The 22,010-nt window shown below is 34.1% G+C and overlaps 2 protein-coding genes across 5 annotated transcripts; one reads left to right on the top strand and one right to left on the bottom strand.

The window, feature by feature from the left end:
* Window positions 1-1,203: 1,203 nt before the first annotated feature.
* Window positions 1,204-9,225, top strand: FAS1 (chromatin assembly factor-1 (FASCIATA1) (FAS1)). 4 transcript variants are annotated; one of them, XM_010260158.3, is made up of 13 exons: window positions 1,204-1,330; window positions 1,479-2,165; window positions 2,303-2,402; window positions 3,446-3,593; window positions 3,680-3,803; window positions 4,608-4,972; window positions 5,056-5,376; window positions 5,770-5,851; window positions 5,929-6,066; window positions 6,525-6,938; window positions 7,019-7,156; window positions 7,969-8,014; window positions 8,663-9,225. In XM_010260158.3, exons 2-13 carry the CDS (start codon window positions 1,695-1,697, stop codon window positions 8,818-8,820), a joined length of 2,505 nt encoding a protein of 834 aa, XP_010258460.1. In that variant the 5' UTR covers window positions 1,204-1,330; window positions 1,479-1,694; the 3' UTR covers window positions 8,821-9,225. The 4 variants fall into 4 exon arrangements, with proteins under 4 accessions (XP_010258460.1, XP_010258465.1, XP_010258463.1 ...); XM_010260161.3 differs by having other exon boundaries at window positions 1,222-1,330; window positions 1,666-2,165; XM_010260162.3 differs by having other exon boundaries at window positions 1,230-1,317; window positions 1,666-2,165.
* An 885-nt stretch (window positions 9,226-10,110) lies between these two features.
* Window positions 10,111-21,189, bottom strand: LOC104598225 (stearoyl-[acyl-carrier-protein] 9-desaturase, chloroplastic-like). The gene is made up of 3 exons (XM_010260157.3): window positions 20,959-21,189; window positions 10,847-11,342; window positions 10,111-10,761 (listed from the first exon to the last, which is right to left on the bottom strand). Exons 1-3 carry the CDS (start codon window positions 21,093-21,095, stop codon window positions 10,207-10,209), a joined length of 1,188 nt encoding a protein of 395 aa, XP_010258459.1. The 5' UTR covers window positions 21,096-21,189; the 3' UTR covers window positions 10,111-10,206.
* Between the last annotated feature and the right edge of the window lie 821 nt (window positions 21,190-22,010).

Below are 22,010 nucleotides of genomic sequence, written 5' to 3'. Positions count from 1 at the left end.
ACCATAGTTTTATAATTAACGTAGGTAAGCCCACCCATTTCCTAGGCCCAGACAAGTATTATTATGCTTGAGGTGTAAGTTGAGCTATGCTAGGCAACCTTAAAATCTGTTAAAACACTACCAAAATTTGGCTCGAGACCTATTATTATTATTATTCATTCATTCATTTATTCATTGGGCTACACAATGGGGTAATCCATCTACCATAGCTCATTGGCTTCAATATTTTCTAAAAATAGTTAAAAAACCAAAAAATAATGCATGCATGGGTTGTACTCGATTTGGTTCAACCCAATTACAAATGTCACATTGCTCTTAGTGGTGCAACTTAGGTGGGTTTGGGTTAGGTTGAAGATCAACTTAAGCCCAACCAGAAGTCTTAAACCTCGATCTTGGGATTAGATTAATTTAGTTATGACTACAACCTAATTTTATATATTTATTGACATTTAATTATTTTAAATATTTAAGTAATATTTACAGAAATTATAATGTTTAGTCATTAATATAAAGTAAAATAAATAAAATAGAACACTAATAGATAATATAGAAAAAATAATTATCTTATTCAATAATTAACAATAATTTATTATTTTTGTTAAAAAATTTTAACATAACTAATCAAAATTACTAAATTATTTTCGTAACAAATTATTAAAATAAAGATTAATTATTTTAAACAACATTAAATTTTTGTTTGGATTGTTTAACCTTATCTTGAGATCCCCCACTAGTGGTCTAAAATATATTAGGATCTGCTCCTCATAGAGGGCTTCCTACATTGACCTCACAGCCACATCCCACTGTGTATTAGAAACATCTCCCATCAATAATAACATAATACAAAGATGTTCCCAATGTACAGCTGATACATGTTTTGAGGTCTGTGTTAGGAGCGTAAGGAATTACTAGTCTGGATCTGCTCCTTATACAACCCTCATCACACTGACCTCACACTGGCTCTACTCGTAGTACTAGAGGTTCTCTTCGCGCTCTTTTCTTTCGGGCATTTTTTCACATTTGGAGGCAAACAGGAAATTGGCGGGAGACTCTTAAGTTAAACGCGAAATACGGGGAAAACCAATCGACGATCACCAACTCTCTTGGCACTTTAGGCTCTTTCTAACCGTCCGATTAGGACCTAAAGTGTTCGACTTTTAGTTTCTTGATATACAAGTGTTCGAACTTTAACTGCTTTTGTTTAAAACACTCCTCCATTTTCTTGCAATCAAAGCCGCAAAAGTAAACGCAGGGAAACGTCGTGACGATTAAAATTTCGTCGAGTCTCATCGGGTCACTGTTTCACCAATCGGAGAGGTGGGTATTCACGGTAAGCTTCCAATCCATTGTTCTTGAGGTGTTTAGTCGTTTAAATCGTGTAAAGTTGATGAAGATGAGATAAGAAATAATCAATTTGGTTGGCTCTGAAAAGAATCGGATTATTTATTTATTTATTTTTTTCGTTTTCTATATTTCAGGAATCCTAGATTTGGAGCAAAACTTTATTAGTCTCTTGTTTGGATTGTATTTGCTTTGGGGTTTAGATCTGTTGCTTTGTTCTGGCGGATTTTCTTTTTCTTTTTTTTTCCCGGTCGGCATTTTGATGGTGGATTCTGTGAGATAGCTTGAGCGGAAATCTTCTTGGGTTTTGGTCTTTGCCTGTAGGTTTTGGTTTTTGAATTGCTTCATCTGAAATGGTCGATACGGTGATGGTTGATGCTTTTTCTGTTCATGGATCCAAGGAGTTGGAAATGAAAGGGGGAGAAGGTGAAAAGAAAGTGAAGAAGCAGTTGAAACGGAAGAGGGCTTCTGTTCTCGAAAATGTGAGCTTAGAGGGGAGGGAGTCTATAATCGATGCTCTGCGACGAGAGCTTGATGGGTTGTTTAGGTATTTCAAGGAAGTTTCGATGCAAAAGGTCCATTTGGAAGATAGTAGTAGCTGTGTGAGTAATTCTGTGATTGCTTGTTTGCTTGAAGAGAGGGATATTCCGTTCTCTAAGCTGGTGGAGGAGATTTATGAGAAGCTGAAGACGAGAGAGGGGGTTACTTTGGCGTCTGTGCGTAGTATGGTGCTTTTTGTTGGGCAGAGAGTGATGTATGGTGTTGCTAAAGCTGATGCTGACGTTTTAGAAGACAATACAGAATCGTGCCTCTGGTGTTGGGAGGTAATAATCAACTGGATCTTTTCCTCCTCACTTGTTTATGACATTTCTTTTGCGGTGCTACGTGTATTCCATCTTCATTTGCAAGTTTGTTATTGTTTCCGTTATTTATATAACTATGTTGATGTCTGGTTGATTAGACTAGAGATATGAAGATAATACCCAAGACCTATCGTGGAATTTTGGGCATTAGACGTACTTTTCGGAAGAAAATCCACGAGAGGATTTCTGCTGTTTCAGGTACGTAAATGACTTTCTTTAAATATATGAGCTGATTTTAATTGTATAGTTTCTGGAGTAACTATATATTTAAGACTGAAAATTTGTAAACTCCACTATACTAATTGTATTTTAGTTTATGGGACCTTTTTTTTTTTTTGAATATTTGAAGCCATAGTGTTCTGTATTCCCCTTTGAACAATGCTGGTCAAATCTACCTTGATCTCATTTAAAATATTAGAAAACTTAACTCAACTTGTAAGTTCCTTTGGGGGCTTAATTGCTTGCCTCTTGATAGTCTGTATTGGGTTTTGAACTCTCTTTTTGGGTGGATTTCTCTATAGCATGTATATGCTTCAACTGCCTTTGTAGGAAGCTATTTGGTAGATATAGACTATGCTTGAATTTGTATGCCATTGAAAGTTTTACATGTTCAAATTGTTGAATGCTTTAAGCACCTTGGTATGATTCACATGTGTTTGCTTTCATTACCACATTTTCATTTTGAATATGTTTTATATGTTATACTTATAAAATTTAATTTGAGCCAATAGACTTTATAAAACATCGAGTTTTCTTTTAAGATTCAGGTTTGAATTTTTATGTATTATTGTTTTTTATTTATATTTTTTAAACAGTGTTTTTCTTTGAAAAGGTGCACAGCTCACCTTGTGTCTTGCGCTTTGTTTGCTAGAAGGCCCTTATCCATTTTTTGTGTCTTGTGCTTTTAAAACACTAAATCAGCATATCCCACATTGAGAGAGTTCAAAAGTTATTCTGATTGGATAGCACTCATTATTTTGGACTTTTAGATGAAATGTGTTCTTCAATGGAAAAACCTGTCAATGGGCTATAGTTGTGGGTTATTAATAGGAGATTAACGACTGTCATTGTTTGGAAGGGCCTCAAAGTTGGAACATTTGAATTGGTTGGCCCTGTTCAATCAACATATGTTGCATATTTAAAACATCTGGGCATTTGGTCTCCTGTTCCAATGCATCTCTTTCTGCTTAGTGAGTTCATTCCCATACAAAGTGGTTACTAACCTTTATGGTGTGTTTCAGCTATGATCTCTGCAATTCAAATGCCAGAAAGCCATCAGAACTACAGAAATGAATTATCGAAAGCATCAGATAAGCTTGGTAAAGCGTTAAATGAAGGAGAAATTCGTTCATTTGTGTATAATATGGTGCAAAAGAACAACTCAGATCTGTATGTACACGATATAGCACTGCAGTTTGTTCATAATTATTTTCTTTGTAGATTTGTTATTCAAAGTTCAGCAATATTTATTGTAGGGCTGAGAAGGAGGCCAAATTAAAAGAGAAAGAGCTTATCAAGGAACTCGAAAGAAACAAACGTGAAGCTGAGAAGGAGAAAAAAAGAATAGATCGTGAAATCCAGAAGGAGAAATGGCAAAGTGTAAGTTAATCTTCCTAATGCTTTACACAGTTTTTAATAAATGAAACCTATTCACATAGATTTGTTTTGATTGGTACCTATTTTCATAGATTTCAAACTAAACAGGATTTTTCTAGAAGTCAAGGTTCTTGCTTGTCATGATCAAGTTCTATGCAAAATGCACCTCTACAGCTAAAATGCTAAATGCCAAGGAAACCTGTTGTGTTGTTAAGTAACTAGGGCCTAGTGATTCTACCATTATCTAGGTTAGGCTGCATGTCACTTGCATTAGGGAATATTGAGGGGACTAGAGGGCCACAATTTGGCTGCACCTTTCAAATATTTGACATCCAAGAAATGCTTTCTTGTGCAGTTGTTAAACTAAATTGTCCTGGAAGATGGCTTCTGTTCTGATAGCTATTATCGATAATTGTTGGTTGATTCTTTTCACAGAAAATAATCTTTAATTAAATTAAAAATTTCAATCAAATGCTAAAATTGAAACTAACTACAATTGTTTGCTGCTGAAGAAGTCTCATAAACCCTACAAATATCTGGTAGGTTTTTTTTTGACAGTTAGCATCATTGAACTAGGTCATTGTTTCTTGTTCCATTTTAATTATATAAAATGGACTCCCCAGATGTTGATCCTGCTAACACTCAATTTTCTTGGGTGTCATGCATGCTTTACCAAGATTAAATAGGACTTTTCAAATGAATCATGAAAAAGTATCCTAGATTTTCTCTCTTTCCTAGTCAATGTTGTTTCTTTTTACATGTCATTTTCTCTTGCATCATTTTACTGAGCTGGTTATTCTATTGCAGGAAAAAGAGCTTAAGCGGTTGCAAGATGAAGCAGAGAAAGAAGAAAGGCGTCATGAGAAAGAGGAAGCTGAAATGAAGAAACAACTTAGGCGGCAGCAAGAGGAAGCTGAAAAAGATCAACGGCGGCAGCAAAGGCAAGAAGCTGAACTGAAAAAGCAACTTGCCTTGCAAAAGCAAGCTACAATCATGGAACGCTTTCTGAACAGCAAAAAGAACACTTCACCTAACCAGGATCAATCTTCAACAAAGGTGATAGTTTCTGATTCTTTAAGCAAAAGAGATGAAGTGATGCCTAATGCAGTTACATTATCAATGGACCATGCACTATCTCTGCATGAGAAGATGAATGCTGATGACCTTCGCAAGTATGTTTAAGGACCTGTATTTTTCAGTTCTTGCAGCATCTAGTCTATTTCACTCTCCATAACTATGATTTTATTCTTTGCAGGTTGCACCTGAACTCTTGGCATCAGTTTGGTCATTCTATTCATTCCAACAGATCCCAACATTGGGGCATTAGGCATAAGCCTAAGACTGTATTATTCAAAGAACTTAAACTAACATCTAGTAAAGGAGTTGTCCGTGGTGATGATTTGAGCCTAGAGAAACTTGTAGATGGTTGGGAAGAAACTGCTCCTGATGATAGACCATGCCAAAACAATGCAGATGCTTCTTCAAGTGGCATCTGGAAATCTAGGAGGTCTAGGCAACTCTTGCAGTTTGACAAGAGCTACAGGCCAGCATTTTATGGTATTTGGCCGAGGAAAAGGTATCTGTCCTATTTCTTGGATTGGTTATTTAGTACACAAGAGCATTTTTGAAAAGCTAAATCTTCATTAACACTTATAGAGAGAGTTGTATCCCTGCCTAGAATGCATAGGGAGGTGGGATCCACTAATTGTTTCACCTGTGATGTTGTGTACTGGCAATGGGGTTGTCCAGTGCTTTTTGTCTTATTTTTTCTGATTCTATGTCTTCAAGTTTAGCGCATCTTGGTTGGCCTCCTGAACTGGCAATATTTGCCTCCTGGCTTATTATTTGCTTTCTACATCTGGGAATCTCTCTTTCTGTGTGTGTGTGTGCCCCTCCCCTCCCTTCACATGGATATGTGAATGTCTTTTGACTTACATGTTTTCTATTTTACTTTCTATCTGCTTGTTAGCCATGTTGTTGGGCCACGCCATCCCTTTAAGAAGGATCCAAATTTGGACTATGAAGTTGATAGTGATGAAGAATGGGAGGAGGTATAATTTTTTATTTCTGTATGCAAAGAAAATTACTAGCAACAAAGATATCAGATGTTGATGTTCTAGTTATGCAGGAGGACCCTGGTGAAAGCCTCTCAGATTGTGACAAAGATGATGAAGAGGATTGTTTAGAAGGAACTCTAAAAACTGATGAAGAAGATGGAAGTGAAGATGGTTTCCTTGTACCTGATGGCTATCTTTCAGAAAATGAGGTGCTTATTTAATGTTTTTCCTCTTTGATGTCTTGGAGCTACATGGTATCTTAACTTGATTTTTGTTTAGATTTAATGGAGATAATTAGTTCTTTAAACTTGCCATCAACATATGAGCTAGCCCCGTGTCAGAGAGTTATAACAAGAGATGTTTTTTAACAGGATACTGCCTTTATATATTGACATGCTTTTATAGAGGGCTAAAATAGTTGAGTGGTTCTCGTTATGTTAAAATTCTTTTTCAATGGGTTTTTATTTTTTTTTGTTCTGCTATTGGATAAATATATGGTTCCTGGACATGACTTCCAAGTTTGTAAACTGTGATTGTATTTTCTTTGTAATCGTTTTCTTTTGATTACTGAAGACAAAATGACAAGGGAAACCCATTAACATTATTTGTTTTCTATTGGGCCAATATAATGATGAGGTCTGTTTGGTACTTTGGTTTTGATGTGCAGGGAGTGCAAGTTGACAGAATGGAATCTAATCTTGTAGATGATGAAGCCAGAAGTCCCCCTAGTAAGCATGATGCTGAAAATGAGGAATTTCGAGAATTGTTTCGGCAGCAGAAGTATCTGAACAATTTGACTGAACATGCTCTTCGGAAGAATCAGCCCTTAATTATATCAAATCTGATGCATGAAAAGACTTCATTGCTGATGGCTGAAGATACAAGTGGTGCACTTAAGCTTGAAAATATGTGTTTGCAAGCTCTGAGTATAAAGGCATTTCCTGTGGTGCCACCTATAGAGATATCGTGTGACAATAGCACACTGAATGTGGATCAAGAAATTTGCCATATGCAAAGTAATGGCAGTAGTGCAGCATCAGCAGATGCAGCAGATATTCTTGAAGCAGAATTATCCAAACTTGTAAGTACATTTAGTTTGTTAAGCCATGATAAAGTGCCTGTGAACTGAGAATGATGAAAACCTTTGAACTGGGCTTCCAGGTATCTGCCATCCAGTCATCTCCACATAGGATCAGTAAACTAGTAGAGTCCTTGCAGCAGAAATTCCCAACCGTCCCAAAGTCCCAATTAAGGAATAAAGTTCGTGAAATATCAGAATTTGTGGATAATCGCTGGAAGGTCAGTGAGGCAGTTGTGTTTAGCTATTGCCTATTAAGTTCTCTATAACTTTGTGTTCTTACTTAATAGATGCAGCTTGTGTCAGGTTGCCTTGGGTTGATGTCAACCCTAGTCCAACCTGATGTGTCAAAACCTCAACCCTGAGCCTAACCCAACCAAAATCTCACCCAATCATGAGATAATAATAGTTTGGTTGGATTCAGGTTGGAATCTTACCTATCCAATTTACAAACACTTGCACAATTACACAATCATATTCATTCAAGTAACATATTGCATATGAAAATGATACACATGCATCACACTATAGTATATTTTACAATAAAGCATTCATTCATGACTATCACCATCATCCTCTCTCCCTTTAGATTGAATTGAGCCTGCCCAAGGCATCAAGCCTAACCACTGACTTTGTATTGGGCTGGCATTTTCAAACCCCAGTCCTAATCCAATCTGCAACTCAACTGAACTAGTGTTGTTGTGTCAGTTATGTTGGGTTGGGTTGTGTTGGTCCAATATCTAGTGTTGCTGTGTCAGTTATGTAGTTGTGACAGGGGGAGTAGCAGGCGCAAAAGTGGAAATGCCAATGGTAGTGGTGCTTGTGCTAATTTAGGATTTTGGCCTGGTTGATTTAAAAACAAAAACCCATTCCTCCTAATCTAGGACAAAAGGAGATGCCAAAAGGAATTTTAATTTATTAGAACCAGTGCAAAATTGACACTGAAGTTGTTTCAAAATGTTTATTGGTCTCTTGCTGATGATGTATTTCATGAAAATGCTAAGAGGCCAACTTGTCTTTATGATGCATGCAGGTTAAAAAAGAGGTTTTGGGCAAGCTTGGCTTATCTATATCCCCAGGTATGCCCGTTTTCTACAACTAGGAACTAGCCATATCAAGAAGGGTTATTTATTAAGACACCCCTATGGTTCATGTAAATACTAAGACCTATGCTATAGTTTGCATATTACTAAGATACCCCCTCTACTTTGCAGCCACTTAATGCACCTTCCATTAGGAACCACTGTATATCCGTTTGGGAATATTTATTTTTCTGAGAATACCCATAAAAAGTCTCATCGCTGGCAGCAATAAGTTGTTGCCAAGTAGATGGGGTGGGTCTTAGTAATTACATTTTAACCATAGGGGGGTGTCATAGTAAATGACTATTAAGAAAACAATGTTATGACAATAGGGGAATGAACTTTCACCCTCCCGGGTTTTAAAAAGACTAGGGGTGCATGTTGGGCTGGCTTGGGTTGAGGACTTGATAAAATTTAAATATGTTGCATAAATTCTTCAAATCGAGTGCCCAACTTACATTCCCAAAATGACAAAAATGCAAGCAACTGTACAAATTGTACATAGCCCATGTCGTGTATGCTAGAAATGCATCAGAAGTAAAATCCCAATGTATTATGGTCTAGTCCACCTTATTGAACATCACCAAGTTTGCTCTGTTTGTTGCATGCTCTTTCTTCAAGCTAATGGTTTCTTTAAATTTGCAGAGAAGAGTAGTGGGAAGAGAAGGGGTATTGCCTCCTTTTTTTCGAAAAGATGTCTGCCGCCCGCTAGTGAAACTATCAACCATGAAACTTCGCCTCAGCCTTGCAATAAAACAGAGGTTCACCCTGGACAGCAAGGATGCAAAGAGACCATTTTGTAACCCCTTCGACGATAGGAAATTATATTTTCTTTTGGTCAGTCTCTTTGTGATGATAGCATACGAGTCATACACGACGAAATTCATGCTCATATTTGATTGATGTAACGAGGGTCTCTGTAAGTATTGCTAATTTACCATGCCTCCAGGGGGTCTGTACTAATTTACAGTGCCTGAGTTAAGGTCTCAAGTGGCTGTGTATTTCATCCTACAGGCTTTGGTTCTTATAAAATTGGGAGAATTTTTGTAGCTTGGATTAATTTGTATGGCAAAATGTCAGTTTTTAATTTTCTGATCATCTAGGTGTTATTTCTAATGATGTTACTCCAAAGTGTTGTAATTATGCTTGGCAAAATCGACATTGTACACAATGAATATCAAGGTTTAAAGCATTGGAAACTCTGTAAATGGGTACATCTTTTTATGTGATAAATAACCTTTAAGTTGTATTTTATGAAAGCGACGTAAGTGTTAAGACCGACTTATTTTAATAAATTGGTTGACATGGTCCAAAGGAAAGAATGCTTGTCTTGTACATTCTGTTTTATGTGTATATCACATCACTTGCACATGGTTTTATGGGGAATTGAGATCAGTTTGTGGGCCATTAAACCATTCGCCCTGGTTGGTTAGAGATAATTTGGTTCAACTATAGGTTGAACCGTATGTATCTAACAAGGTTCAAAGTATCATTATGTATTGGCCTGTATTGGTTGTATCGTTCTGGGACCCTTTTAATATGCCTCTATCGAGGATCTGATAGGCTCAGGGGATGGAGGGGTCCTAGACTGTCTCCCCTAAATCAGTTTTGAAAAAAAAATTAAATAAAACAAGTATCGATATGCCACTGATGTATCGGGCATATCAATATTTTGAACCTTGGTATCCAATGCAACTCTCTACCACCCCTAATCGGATTAGGGATCAAGTTAATAATTAGGGTGAGGTTTTTGACAATCATAAATCCTCCATGAGTTTTCCCTTTTACAAAACCTCCCCTATGGTTATGGAAAAATTTGCAGCTATCTCCCTTTTGTTATTGATGTGAAACATTGGCTACTTGGCTTAAAACTTTTGTTCCTTTTAAAAAGAGGAAAGGGTCCAATTCACGGTGGATGACAGGGCCACGCCTCGTTTTTGAAAAAAATTGTACTTTTAGAATGAGAGGCTGAAATTCCAACGCAGTATAGGCTCCAATTTGGAGCTTCTAATCAACAGTGATGGTGCCCTTTATTGGAATTATTTTTCATTGGTTATTAAGTTATAAGTTTCATTGTCTCTAAAATCTATACGTGTAGTCCATTGCATACACAAGCCATATATTTAAATAAAGATGTTTAAAATTACATAAACTGACCTTACTCCTATGTTGTAGACTGTGGTGGAGATTTATACTTGTCTATAGAAAATCCAACTCAAAGGAATGGTGGGTGCTCGCTTGGCTCTCATGGCAACTTTTTCCTCCAATTTTCTGAACTTTGGAACCAAACCACAGACATAGTCTTGTGCTCTTCTCCCTTCACTAGAGAGGCCTGTTAACTTCTCCACATTCCATTTACTCACCTTGCATTCCAGTATATCATTATAGTCCTTTGCTGTGTAAACACCAAGCCGCTGTGCAACTGTGGAATAGTGCTGAAAAAGGTTCTCATCTTGTCCATCAAACATCATGTGGGCTGGCATTATGATCTTCTTCTTCATCATATCTGCAAAAGCCAAGATGGTACCATCTGGGTCAATCTCAAAAAGCTTCTCTATGATCTTTGTATAGGCAATCTCATGGCGCTTCTCATCAGCAGCAATGGTTCCACATAGTTTTGCTAGCTCCTTGTCCCCATACTTCATGGCAAGGTTGGCTGTATTCCCATGGGAGATGAAGGTAGCCCTCTCTTGGAATGATGTGTAGATGAATAGAAGGTAGGGGTTATTCTCAGTCATTGGATCCTATACAAATATTGAAAATGGAAAATCAGATTCAGAATCAATAGCAAGGTAATAAATATGTTTGGTTATTGAGAAAAGAAGCTACCATTCCTGAACCAATAAGATACTGAGTTGTCTTTTCAATTTTCTTCATGTCTACCCTTCCAGAAAGATAGAGGTACTTGTTTAGAAGGTCTCCATGTCTGTTTTCCTCAGAAGTCCATGCCCTTATCCACACTGCCCATGAAGTAGGACTGGCTCCTGTTTCATCCCGCACTCCATCTCCAGTGTTCAGCATTGTTTGGTAAGTTGGAAGAGCTTCCTCTGTGATCATATCTCCGACTAAGGCGACGAAATAGTCGTCGGGGATCTCCTTTGCTTTCTCTCTTATTTCCTTAATTTTCATATAGAATTCTTCAGAGTTGGAATCTGGTAGAAGGTCCTGTGGTTGCCAGCACTTCTCAACAGGCTTGAGGTAGATCAAGACATTCTTTTGCACCCAGTCTTCCATGGATTTGAATATTTCCTTCTTATGTGGTGGCAAGGAGTGGGCCGCTTGATTATGTACTTGGCAGGGATAGCTGAAGGGATTCCTTAACCTCCTAATTAAACAGAAGAATTCTAGCTTAAAAGCCTATATACATTTCAGAACTGCAAATTGTTACAAGCTACAATTTTTTTTTTTTTTTGGGTCACACCAGCAAAATTTTTTACAGTAATCACAGGATTGAGTTATTTCTTCAAAATGTTTTTTTTTTTTAATTAGGAATTACTAGTTGATATTTGATAACATAGAATGCTTTTTCAATTATAAGGCTGCTACTGCATCAGAACATATTGGTTGGGATTATTTTCTGCTCCGTTGGAGGTCTAAATGGCCAAATGATCACCAACTCAAGAACTCTGTACATACTTTACATGTAAACTCGTATTTTCAACAAACCAGGCGCTTGGTCTTTTGTCAGGCCTTTTTTTTTTTTGTGGTTATTCCTAACTCATGAATTGCATTCTTGTATGACAAAGTCTTGGATCTGGGCCATATGATTCATAGAACATTCTGGAACTGTGACATTAAGATGAATCCCAGTATGTACTATGAACAATATTGGCCCAAAAATCAATTTGAAACAAAATGGCATCTTACCATTGTGTAAGGCTGCGTTTGTTTGCACTACAAAACTGAACTGGATACAAATTTTGTACCTGGTTCCATTGTGCATCTGTTTGTATGTGACTATGATTGAACTCTTACCTAATGCAAAATTGCACTTTTGCATCATTTGCATCCATTAACAGTGCAGTTTTTGCATATGAAAAATTGATACAAAATTTTGCACCATTCCCTCCTACCTTAATTCTCTCTATACTGTTGGAATCACATCAATTTGTTTCCTACCCACCTGCTTCATTTCTCTTTCATATAAATTGGGGGCCACATCATTTTACTTCTTGCAAACAAACAAAACAGGGCCAAATCTAAAGCAAAAGTAAATCAGGATTTACACTCAGTCCATTTGCACTCCTATGCATTTACACCAATGCAAATGGAATTGGCATTGCAACCAAACGGAACCTAAGGAATTGGCAATGTAATCTATGCATTTACACTAATGCAAATGGAATTCGCATTGTAGCCCAGGATTTATACTCAATCCGTTTGCATTCCTATGCATTTACACCAATTGAAATGGACTTGGCATTGTAACTAAATGGAGCCTAAAGAAATCATTATACTATACGGTGACTTTTTGGTATAGTGCCACTATTAGGGTATGTTTGGTTTGAAGGAAAAAGGTAGGGAAAGGTGGGAAAACATTTACAAACCTTGTATAGGTTTCCCCACCTTTTCCTTCCTTTCCCTACCTTTCCCTACCTTTTTCTTCAAACCAAACATAACCATACTGAGACAAATACATTGGTGGGCTCTAATTCTGTGCAACATGTGGTAAAAGTATGTGCTAGATCAAACTGATTTTACAGAAATCATGAACATATGCTTAAATTGCAATGTTTCAGTAGTGCTATGTTTGGTTGGTTGGAATTTGAAAAGAAAGTGGAAAAAAGAAAAAAATATTTGAAGAACGGAAAATGACATTTTCTTTTTTTCTTTTTTTTTTTTTGGTGGGCAAATGGAAAAGAAAGTTTTGCACGATTGTTTTTCTTTTCTCAGAGTTGGGCGTTTGATATCATGTAGACCTATTCATGGGCCAGGCTTCGAGCCTAAATTTACACTGTGTAGGACTCAAGTTTCGGGCCGGGCCCATTCAAGATTTGGCAAAATCCAAGTCTGAGTTCGGCCCATTCAAAATTTGGGCGTTTGAGTACTTTTGGATTGTTTTTCATCTTTAATACAAGTTAAAAATAGTATTTTGAAAACTAAAATAAATAATTTAAGATTTATTTTTTCTAAAAAGATTAATAAAAACTAAAAATTATAAAAATGATATATTTCATCTACCTTAGATGATTTATATATTTTATTTTACACATAATTATATGTTAAAAATGAAAGCATAATTATTATTTGAAAAATAGTTATTACACAAAATACTAAATAAATAAATTTTCCTAACAAAATTAACGGAAAACAAAAAATTATAATTATAAAAACTGAAACGAATAATTTAAGATTTAATAAAAACTGAATATTAAATATAATTTATTTTATATACCTTAAATGATTTATTTGTTTTATTTTACAATTATGTGTAAAATAAAAACATTATATATTAAAAATGAAAACATATTTATTATTTAAAAAATAGTTGTTATTTAACTAAAATACTTAATTAATAAATATTCCAAAAAATTAATAAAAAATGAAAATTATAATTATAAAATTGAAAGAATGATAATTATTGTACAATATTTGAATGTTCTAGAGTCCTAGTATTGTTTATTGTAATATTTTTCTTCCTATAACCTATTGAAGTATGCATTTCTCATGTCTTTATATCTTATTCATAGATAATTCAGCTTTTGGTTTAGTGTTATTAATGTATTTATGTAATTTGTATGCATTTCACTAGCATATCCAAGCGTTTCTAGAGCGTATCCGTATCCATATCCGACTTATCCAATACGATACCCGATACCGATACTTTAATCCTTGGTATCAGGCACCTTGTCTCTCTACTACGAGGCTACCACCTCTATTTTTGAGAGGTGTACACCTCACTGCCTTACAACCTCAAATTGGTGAAGCGTAACCTCAAACAAAAAAAAAAACTGAAAAAAGAAAAAAAAAAGCTTATACATTAGTTATAATACTTCTTAAAATTTAAAAATCGATTATTTAATTGTTTATAAATAAAATGAACCAATTTATACTAAAACATTTCCCATAATACTTCTTTTAAACAAAAAAATGTCATTAATTTTTCTCTTACTAAATGTATATTTTAGAATAGGGTTTCTTTCTCTCAAATCTAATTACAATGGACAAAAATATCTTTTTACAAACAGATTTTGCTTCTTGATAGAACTCCCCTTTTACTAGGTTTAATTTTTCATCATTTATAAATTAGGTTATACACACACACACACACACACACACACACACACACACATATATATATAAGTAAAGTTACTTTTTATTTAGTAAAAAAGGTTATAAATGTCAAATAAAAGTTTAAAACATATCACATTAAAAGAACATATTTAATAAAAAAATATAAAATAACTATGAAAGAAAAAATATATAAGGAAATTAAAAATAATTTTGATTTGTTGTGTGTGTGTGTCCACCAAGCATGGTTCAAAGTATTTAACTACGAATTGCACCTCCTAGTATTTCTTTCTCTTTTTTGGGTAATCATGTATACCAAGCATGGTTCAAAGTATTTATATGCCTCTTTGTATTGATAGAGGTGTATTGGTACTTTAATCGATATACCTTTATTTTTTTCTTTTTTAAATTTTAATTTTAAGTATAATTATATAATATATATTATTTAATATAAAAAGGAATTTGTAAAAACACCTGTAAACATGTCTATCAGGGTCCAAAGATATGATACAATACATCCCGTATTGAGTATGTTGTGTCAATACTTTAAACCTTGATACCAAGATGGTAAGAATCAACATCATCTTTTTATTGTAATGTGGGATCTCCAATATTTAATTTAATTTTTTTGTCATCTAAACGAGAGTATGAAGCACAATATTAGGCTGACTCTACCTTTTGGCATAACATAGGGTTCATCTCTTATTTGGAGACTTTTTCATGCCCTAAGGCATTTCCATTCAACAAACACAATAAATTGTGACTAGATAAAGCACACTTAGATTGGGACTAGATAAACTAGACATGACCCAAAAATTAATACTTTAATTGAATTTAGATGGGCATAGGCCTACCAATGGTACCTGAAAATCCAAGGCCCGATCCGATATCTGATCCGATTGGGATGATGTATTTTATGTAATCAGATTGGATTCAGATGTTACAATTTACATCTGATTAATAATCGGATTATATCATATTATTTATTAATTTTAATAATCTTTAATTCTTATTTATCTCTAAAATTATCTCTAATTAGGTATAGAGTTTCTCTCCTAAATTATCTCTAATTCCTATTTATCTTCTCCCACTTTTGATCTATATCTATCTAAAGAAAGTTTGAATTAGAAATTTAAGAATTATTTAAATCTTATAATGAAATTACATAGTTACTTTAAGATATGTACTATAATATTTTTATGGATTATTCAATTTAATAACTAAATAATATTTTAAAAATTTAAATGACAAAATTATTTAAACATTATTCACATAATAAAAATTTAAAACTAAAAATATTATTTAAGTATTTCAATAATCACTTTAAATAACAAAATATCAAAATAGCTAAATAATTATATAACATAATATTTAATATTACATAATAACTTTTAAGTAAATAAAATTGAAATAGAAAACTAAATATTTTACATATTATTTAAACATTTAAATACATAAATATTTTAGATAACAAGATATTTAACATAACTAAATTTTAAATAGTTAAAATAACAAAATTATGTAATAAATTTAAAAAAGTTTTTACAAGTAGAAAAGTAATTATAATAGATCTCATAATATTTCAATTATTAATAATTTTATATTTCATAAAAGTAATAACAAATTATATAATAATAGTATACATTATAATTTTATAGATTATTAAATTCAATAAATCATAAATATTTTAAAAATATAAATAATGACATTATTTGAATAACTAGATAATATTGTAAATAAATAATTTTTAATTATGTTAAATATAAAAATTAATAACTAAATCATATTTTGAATATTAATTAAAAATAGAAGAATATAAGGAAATTATGTAATAACTTTCAGAACATAACAATTATTAGTAATTTTAAAATATTTATCTATCTTTATTATATATTTCTGTATACTAAAATTAATATTTAGTGTATTTTTAGTAATTATTTATTGTATTATAAATATATTTTTAACTGTAAATCTAATTTTGTTTTGTTATTTAACAAAATAATTTCAATAATTATTGAAAATGAAAATTTTATTATTTGACTTTTAAATTTAATTTATTGTACTTATTGGATTTATTATATTTTTGTTATGATTTATTGATTAATATTTGTTAGAGATTAAATTATTATTGGATATTACACTATTTATTGACTAATTTAGTATATTTGTAGTATTTATTGTATTTTCATAATTATTGTATTCATTGTATATTTATTAGTTGTTTGTTGTATTTTCATTATAAACTATTGTTATTTATTAGAGATTAGACTATTAACTTAGCTAAAATTAGGGGTGTTCATGGGTCATTTTGGTTTGGTTGAAGGCTGTTTGGCTAACTAAACTAACTTGGTTGGGTTGGGGAGTTGGTCACCCGAAAACTAGACTTGTTCATGGGCCGAGTAGCCCAACGGGTTGGCCCGGCTTTGCCCATTCTAAATCGGGCTTGGGCAATGTTTTAAGCCTATAAACTTAGGCTTGGGCTTTCCCAAATAATCCCATCCCGAGCCTAACCCAATAATATTATATATTGCAAAATATAATATATATTATATAATAAAATTAGTAGTGAAAAAAATATATTATATTATAATATATAATATATTATTAATAATATTATAATTAATATAATATAAACTATTTGTCTAGATTAGGCTTCGGGCTTGGGCTCAGGCCTGGTCATTTTCCCAAAATTGAATATTAGTAAAAATCGGCCAAATCGGGTTGTATCCAATGTTCAATTTATCGATACGTATCGTGCTGATGGCTTCCCGATACGCCCCTTCCAAGGATTGTATTGGGTCAGACCATGGTTCAGAGGGTAGTTGGGCCTTAAATTGACCCCTCTGAACTGGTTTCGGAAAAAAATAAAACCTAAAAAAAGTACCGATATAGGCTGATACGCCGATATCGGCCTGTGTTGATACTTTGAACCTTGGTTGTATCAGTTTGGTCGGTTGATTCAAAAGATACAAACTTAAAAATTAAATTTAAGTTTAACAAATTATAACAATATTATTAAAAACTAAATAAATAATTTAAATTTATAATATAAAATATTTCAGAGTAAGAAATTTGGGAGTTTTCTCACTTTCCTGTATTAAAAATTATATTAAATTATAAAATATTAATATATACCTATAGTCAGGATGACTCAATTTTGGTCGGTTTACAAATGGCTAAAACAAAACTGACCAGACCTAGTTGAGTTGGGAAATTGCTGAATTGAAGCTGATTGGAAAATACTAGAAAACCGATTAATTCAAGTCAAGTTAGGTTGGGTTTGTCAGTTTCATCCATTTGATGAACAATCCTAACTGAAATTAATTGTTATTATTTTTGTATTGCAAAATATTATTAAAAATATCATTATAAAATATAAATAATTATTAGTTATATAAAAAATTAAAATATAAAACAATTGTATACTCTTATGTGTTTGTATTGTTTAGTTTTTGTTTAACAAAACCCGTGCATCGCATGGGTCCCAACTAGTAACAATATATAAGTATGACTGAGACGTGTTGTGAAATTGGTGTGAGGAGTAGATCCGGTATTGCTATACTTGAAGAAAAGAAGATGAAATGGTGTGGGCAATGGACCCCAAGGGCAGATTTACTGCGACTTATTGTGAATCAAGAGTAATTACTTAGGCCGCGTTTGGCAAGTCCTTCTGCATGGGCTTCGGGCTGTTTAGAAGCCCAAAAGCCTGAATTCTAGGCTTTTTCCATTTGGCAATGAAAAGATCTATTGGGAAAAAGTTCCAGCTAATAAAAGACGCTAGAAACCTGAATTTGGGATTTTTTCAAGAAGCTTGAAATGAAGCTTTTACAATCTTTTAGCGCTCCATCTTCTTCGAACGCATGGCACGACGCACATGCTTGGGAGAAAATGGGTTATCTTTCCACAAAAAACTATTTGAATGTGTAAGTGGGACCTACCAATGGTATGTGAGGCCCACCTTGGAAAAATGTATATGGGGCCCACATTAGATATTGTGGGGCCTACCTTGAAAAAATGTATGTGGGCCCACATACATGTCCACACATGGACCCACATGCATATCCACACATGGACCCACATGCATGTCCACCAATAGCATGTGGGACCCACCTTGTAAAATGAATGTGGGCCCCACATACATATTCACCAATAGTATGTGGAACCCACCTTGAAAAATGTATGTGGGCCCCGCATACATGTTCACACATGGATCCCACATGCATGTCAAATGGTATGTCGGGCCCATCTTATAAAATGTACGTGGGCCCCACGTACATGTCCACACATGGACCCTACATACATGTCCGCCAATGATATGTGGGGCTCACCTTAAAAAATGTATGTGGGCCCCACATACATGTCTACACATGGATCCCAAATGCATATCCACCAATGGTATATTGGGCCCACCTTGTAAAATGTACATGGGCCCTACATACATGTACACACATGGACCCCACATACATGTCCACCAATGGTGTGGGGCCCACTTTGAAAAATTTATGTAGGATCCACATATATGTCAACACATGGACTCCACATGCATGCCCGCCAATGGCATGTCGGGCCTACATTGTAAAATGTATATGGGCCTTACATACATGTCCACCAATGCTATGTGGGGCCCACTTTAGAAAATGTATTTGGGTCCTATGTGTTAAATGAAAAGTTTGTTGAACCACACACAAGACATTCATATATACATAACCCACATATTTTCGTCACATTACCAAATGATTTTCCATCTGATTTTGTCTTTTAATTATCAGATCTTATAACAGATTTTCTGAAAAAGACTTACCAAACAGACACTCAGTTGGTAGGTGTTCTAGCTATTTGTACAAAAGACCTGCGAGTGGACCCTGAAGTTAGAGTGTTAGAAATGGGTTATCCCCCGTCTGTAGCCCCAGAAGAAGGAAAAAAAAAACAAAGGTACCGGAGATAATTAAAGAGAATTAGAGGAATTAATGTGGACCCAGATTTCCCTTGTAGAGGAAAGTAAAGAGTGAGAGGAATGAATGGAGACCCAGATTCCTTTCCTTGGATGGTTTCGGACCCAACTATCCAAACCCATCAAGTAACAATTCGTCTTCATGGAATGGTGGATATGCCTAACATCATCAATGTTGGAAGATAGCAATTCAAACCTAATTTGCGATAATTCCGAGGAACTGGACACGATGGCTGTGCAGTGGGCTGTGGAACCAATAACAACATCCAATGTCAAGACCTAAAGCTAATCAAATCATGGATCCATATAGGGGTGTCAATTGGACTGGATTTGGTCCAATCTGATCCAGTCCAATGTGAGTCCATTACAATTGAACCTGGTCCAATCCACAGTCCAATGAATATTTCGAACTATTTTGGACTGGTCTAGAGACTATTCAATCTGTTCAAATTTTTGTTAATTTAGATTGGTTTCAACTCAAACTTGGTCCATTGACAACTATGTTCTTATCTTTTATCAATGGACCAGATATTTGGTTCAATGCAATATAAATTCATTATGGACGGACTAGGTCCAATCCAATGTCATATTGGTCCATCCAGTCCATCCAAATTCAATATGCTTATTGGTTCGTCCAATCCGTCCAAATGAATTTTGATTTGGTTTTCCAACCAAAAACCAGTCAATTGACACCCCTAAATCCATCCATGTCAAGTAACTCATCCAGAAATTAAGATCAAATTTGATGCCTCGAGAAAATTTGATAGTAATTGTTGGATTGAATACCTTGAGGCTTGGACAGCATGGGAAGCACACAAATTGAAGAACACTAAATCCCCTTGTAAAATGAAAAACTGATTATTGAATATTTTGTTGTAAAAGCAAATCAAGCAACGGATTGGCTGATAAATGATGATCATAATTTATAACTCTCTCGCTGAAGCCGACCTATACTCAAGGGTCAATATTTTCCTGCCCCAAGTGAGAGAATACATCAGTAGTTCCTCTGCAGCTAGTCTGTTGTAGTCATCAGTATAAGATTGTGCTTGATTTTGTTATTCATGAGAAGATATTCTCAATGGACGGTTGCAATGCGCTGTGAGGTTGGTATGAGGTATGTTCTAAGAGGAGCAAATCTGATGTTCTAGACAACAGTAAAATCTGACGTATTTAATTTGACATATATTTTTTGGCGTTTTTCTTCGATTTTTTAAATAAAAATTAAATTTTATTATATTTAAATTAGTAAAAAAGCCGAACAAATCAGCAGATGAGCACGGAATACTAACTGGCACAACCCTTTGTGGAAATCCTTAAAAAAATAATTAACTATATATGGTATATCCGTCAAATAAACCACGTAAATTACAATTAAAACATTGGCGTATTCACTCATGATTAGTTAAACAACAAGAGACTACAGCTGAACATATTCCCATGAATATATAACAAATGGTCGAGATTTTCCCACCGATGTGCAGCTGTAGAGTCCTGTTGGTAGGCTTCTGAGATGGGGGACTGATTCTTAGGTGGTCTATATATATTTTCTACTGACAAACAGTTTACTATTCTGAATTCGGATTTGATGTTCACAAAATGTATAAATACAGGAGATATTCTCAATATATAGTTGCGATGTAGTATTGTGAAGAACAAAATTGACCGATTTCTGCCATTCTTTGCAATTTTTCTATTTACGGAACAACCAAGTTGGGTATTTCTATAAAAAGATGAGAATTAAAAGTTAAGGAGAGCTTACTTGGGGCAGGAGGGGAGGGAGGAAGCAGCCATGAAAGCATTAGGAGATCCGAAACTGGTAGCAAATGAAGGACCCAGATGTCGGGGCCGTAGAGAATGGAGGAAGCTGAGGGGATTTGCTGCTATTACTACGACCATTTTCTCTATGCCTTTTTCCTTGTATTTTCTTGAGAGATCACACAAGTCTGTGGACTCGTAGAGTCAGAGAGATAGAGACGTTGGAATGTCTATCTCTATGACTTTTTATAATCGAGAGGAGGGCCTGAGGTAATAAATGTAGCACATAAAGTTGGGACCAACCTCTCTGCGCGTCGTTGAAATGAATTCAACAGCTGTTTTTTTTTTATTATTATTATTTTGTATTTAATTGTATGTTTGAATCCTTGTAAGTAGGGTTCAATTTTGAATTCGAGATTTGATATAATCAGATCTAATTTAGTTAATTTGAATATTGTAATTGGTCAAATTCAGATATTTTATTCTTGTCAGTGTGTTAATTGGATATGACATGATTTGATTCGATAAATTTTTGAATTCAATCGATTATTTAATTCTTATATATAATATATAAAATATTTAAATATTTTATATAATTTTTATATATAATAATTAAATTATATAAATAATTTATATTATAGATAAATTATTTATTAATTATCTAAAATAATTAATCGGTCGAATTCAAATCGAATCGAATATTCAAATATTTAATCAAATCCGAATTCGAATATTAATTTTCAATATCCGTTAGATATTGAATCGAATTTTCTAATTAGGTTCAAATTTAGATATTGCTTGATTCGATTTGAATTCGATCCGTTTACACCCCACCCTTAAGGGGGTGTATTATTATTATTTTTTGTTTTTCTTTTTAGAATATTACAACACACTAATAACTTTCCTCCAAAGTTTGTAGCAGTGGGAATCAAATTCACATGTCCATTAGAACAGTCCAACTAATCTACCAACTGAGCCACCCCTTAGTTTGCTACTTGATATGACTTTCACCAAAATAGCTTAAAGCTGTCTTTGTGGCTCACCTTGGACACTCGG

Source organism: Nelumbo nucifera, chromosome 7 (genome assembly GCF_055504915.1).
Source record: "Nelumbo nucifera cultivar China Antique chromosome 7, China Antique-T2T, whole genome shotgun sequence".
Classification (NCBI taxonomy): Eukaryota; Viridiplantae; Streptophyta; class Magnoliopsida; order Proteales; family Nelumbonaceae; genus Nelumbo; species Nelumbo nucifera.
Note: the sequence above shows the minus strand (reverse complement) of the source record. Positions and strands in the feature narration are given on the sequence as shown.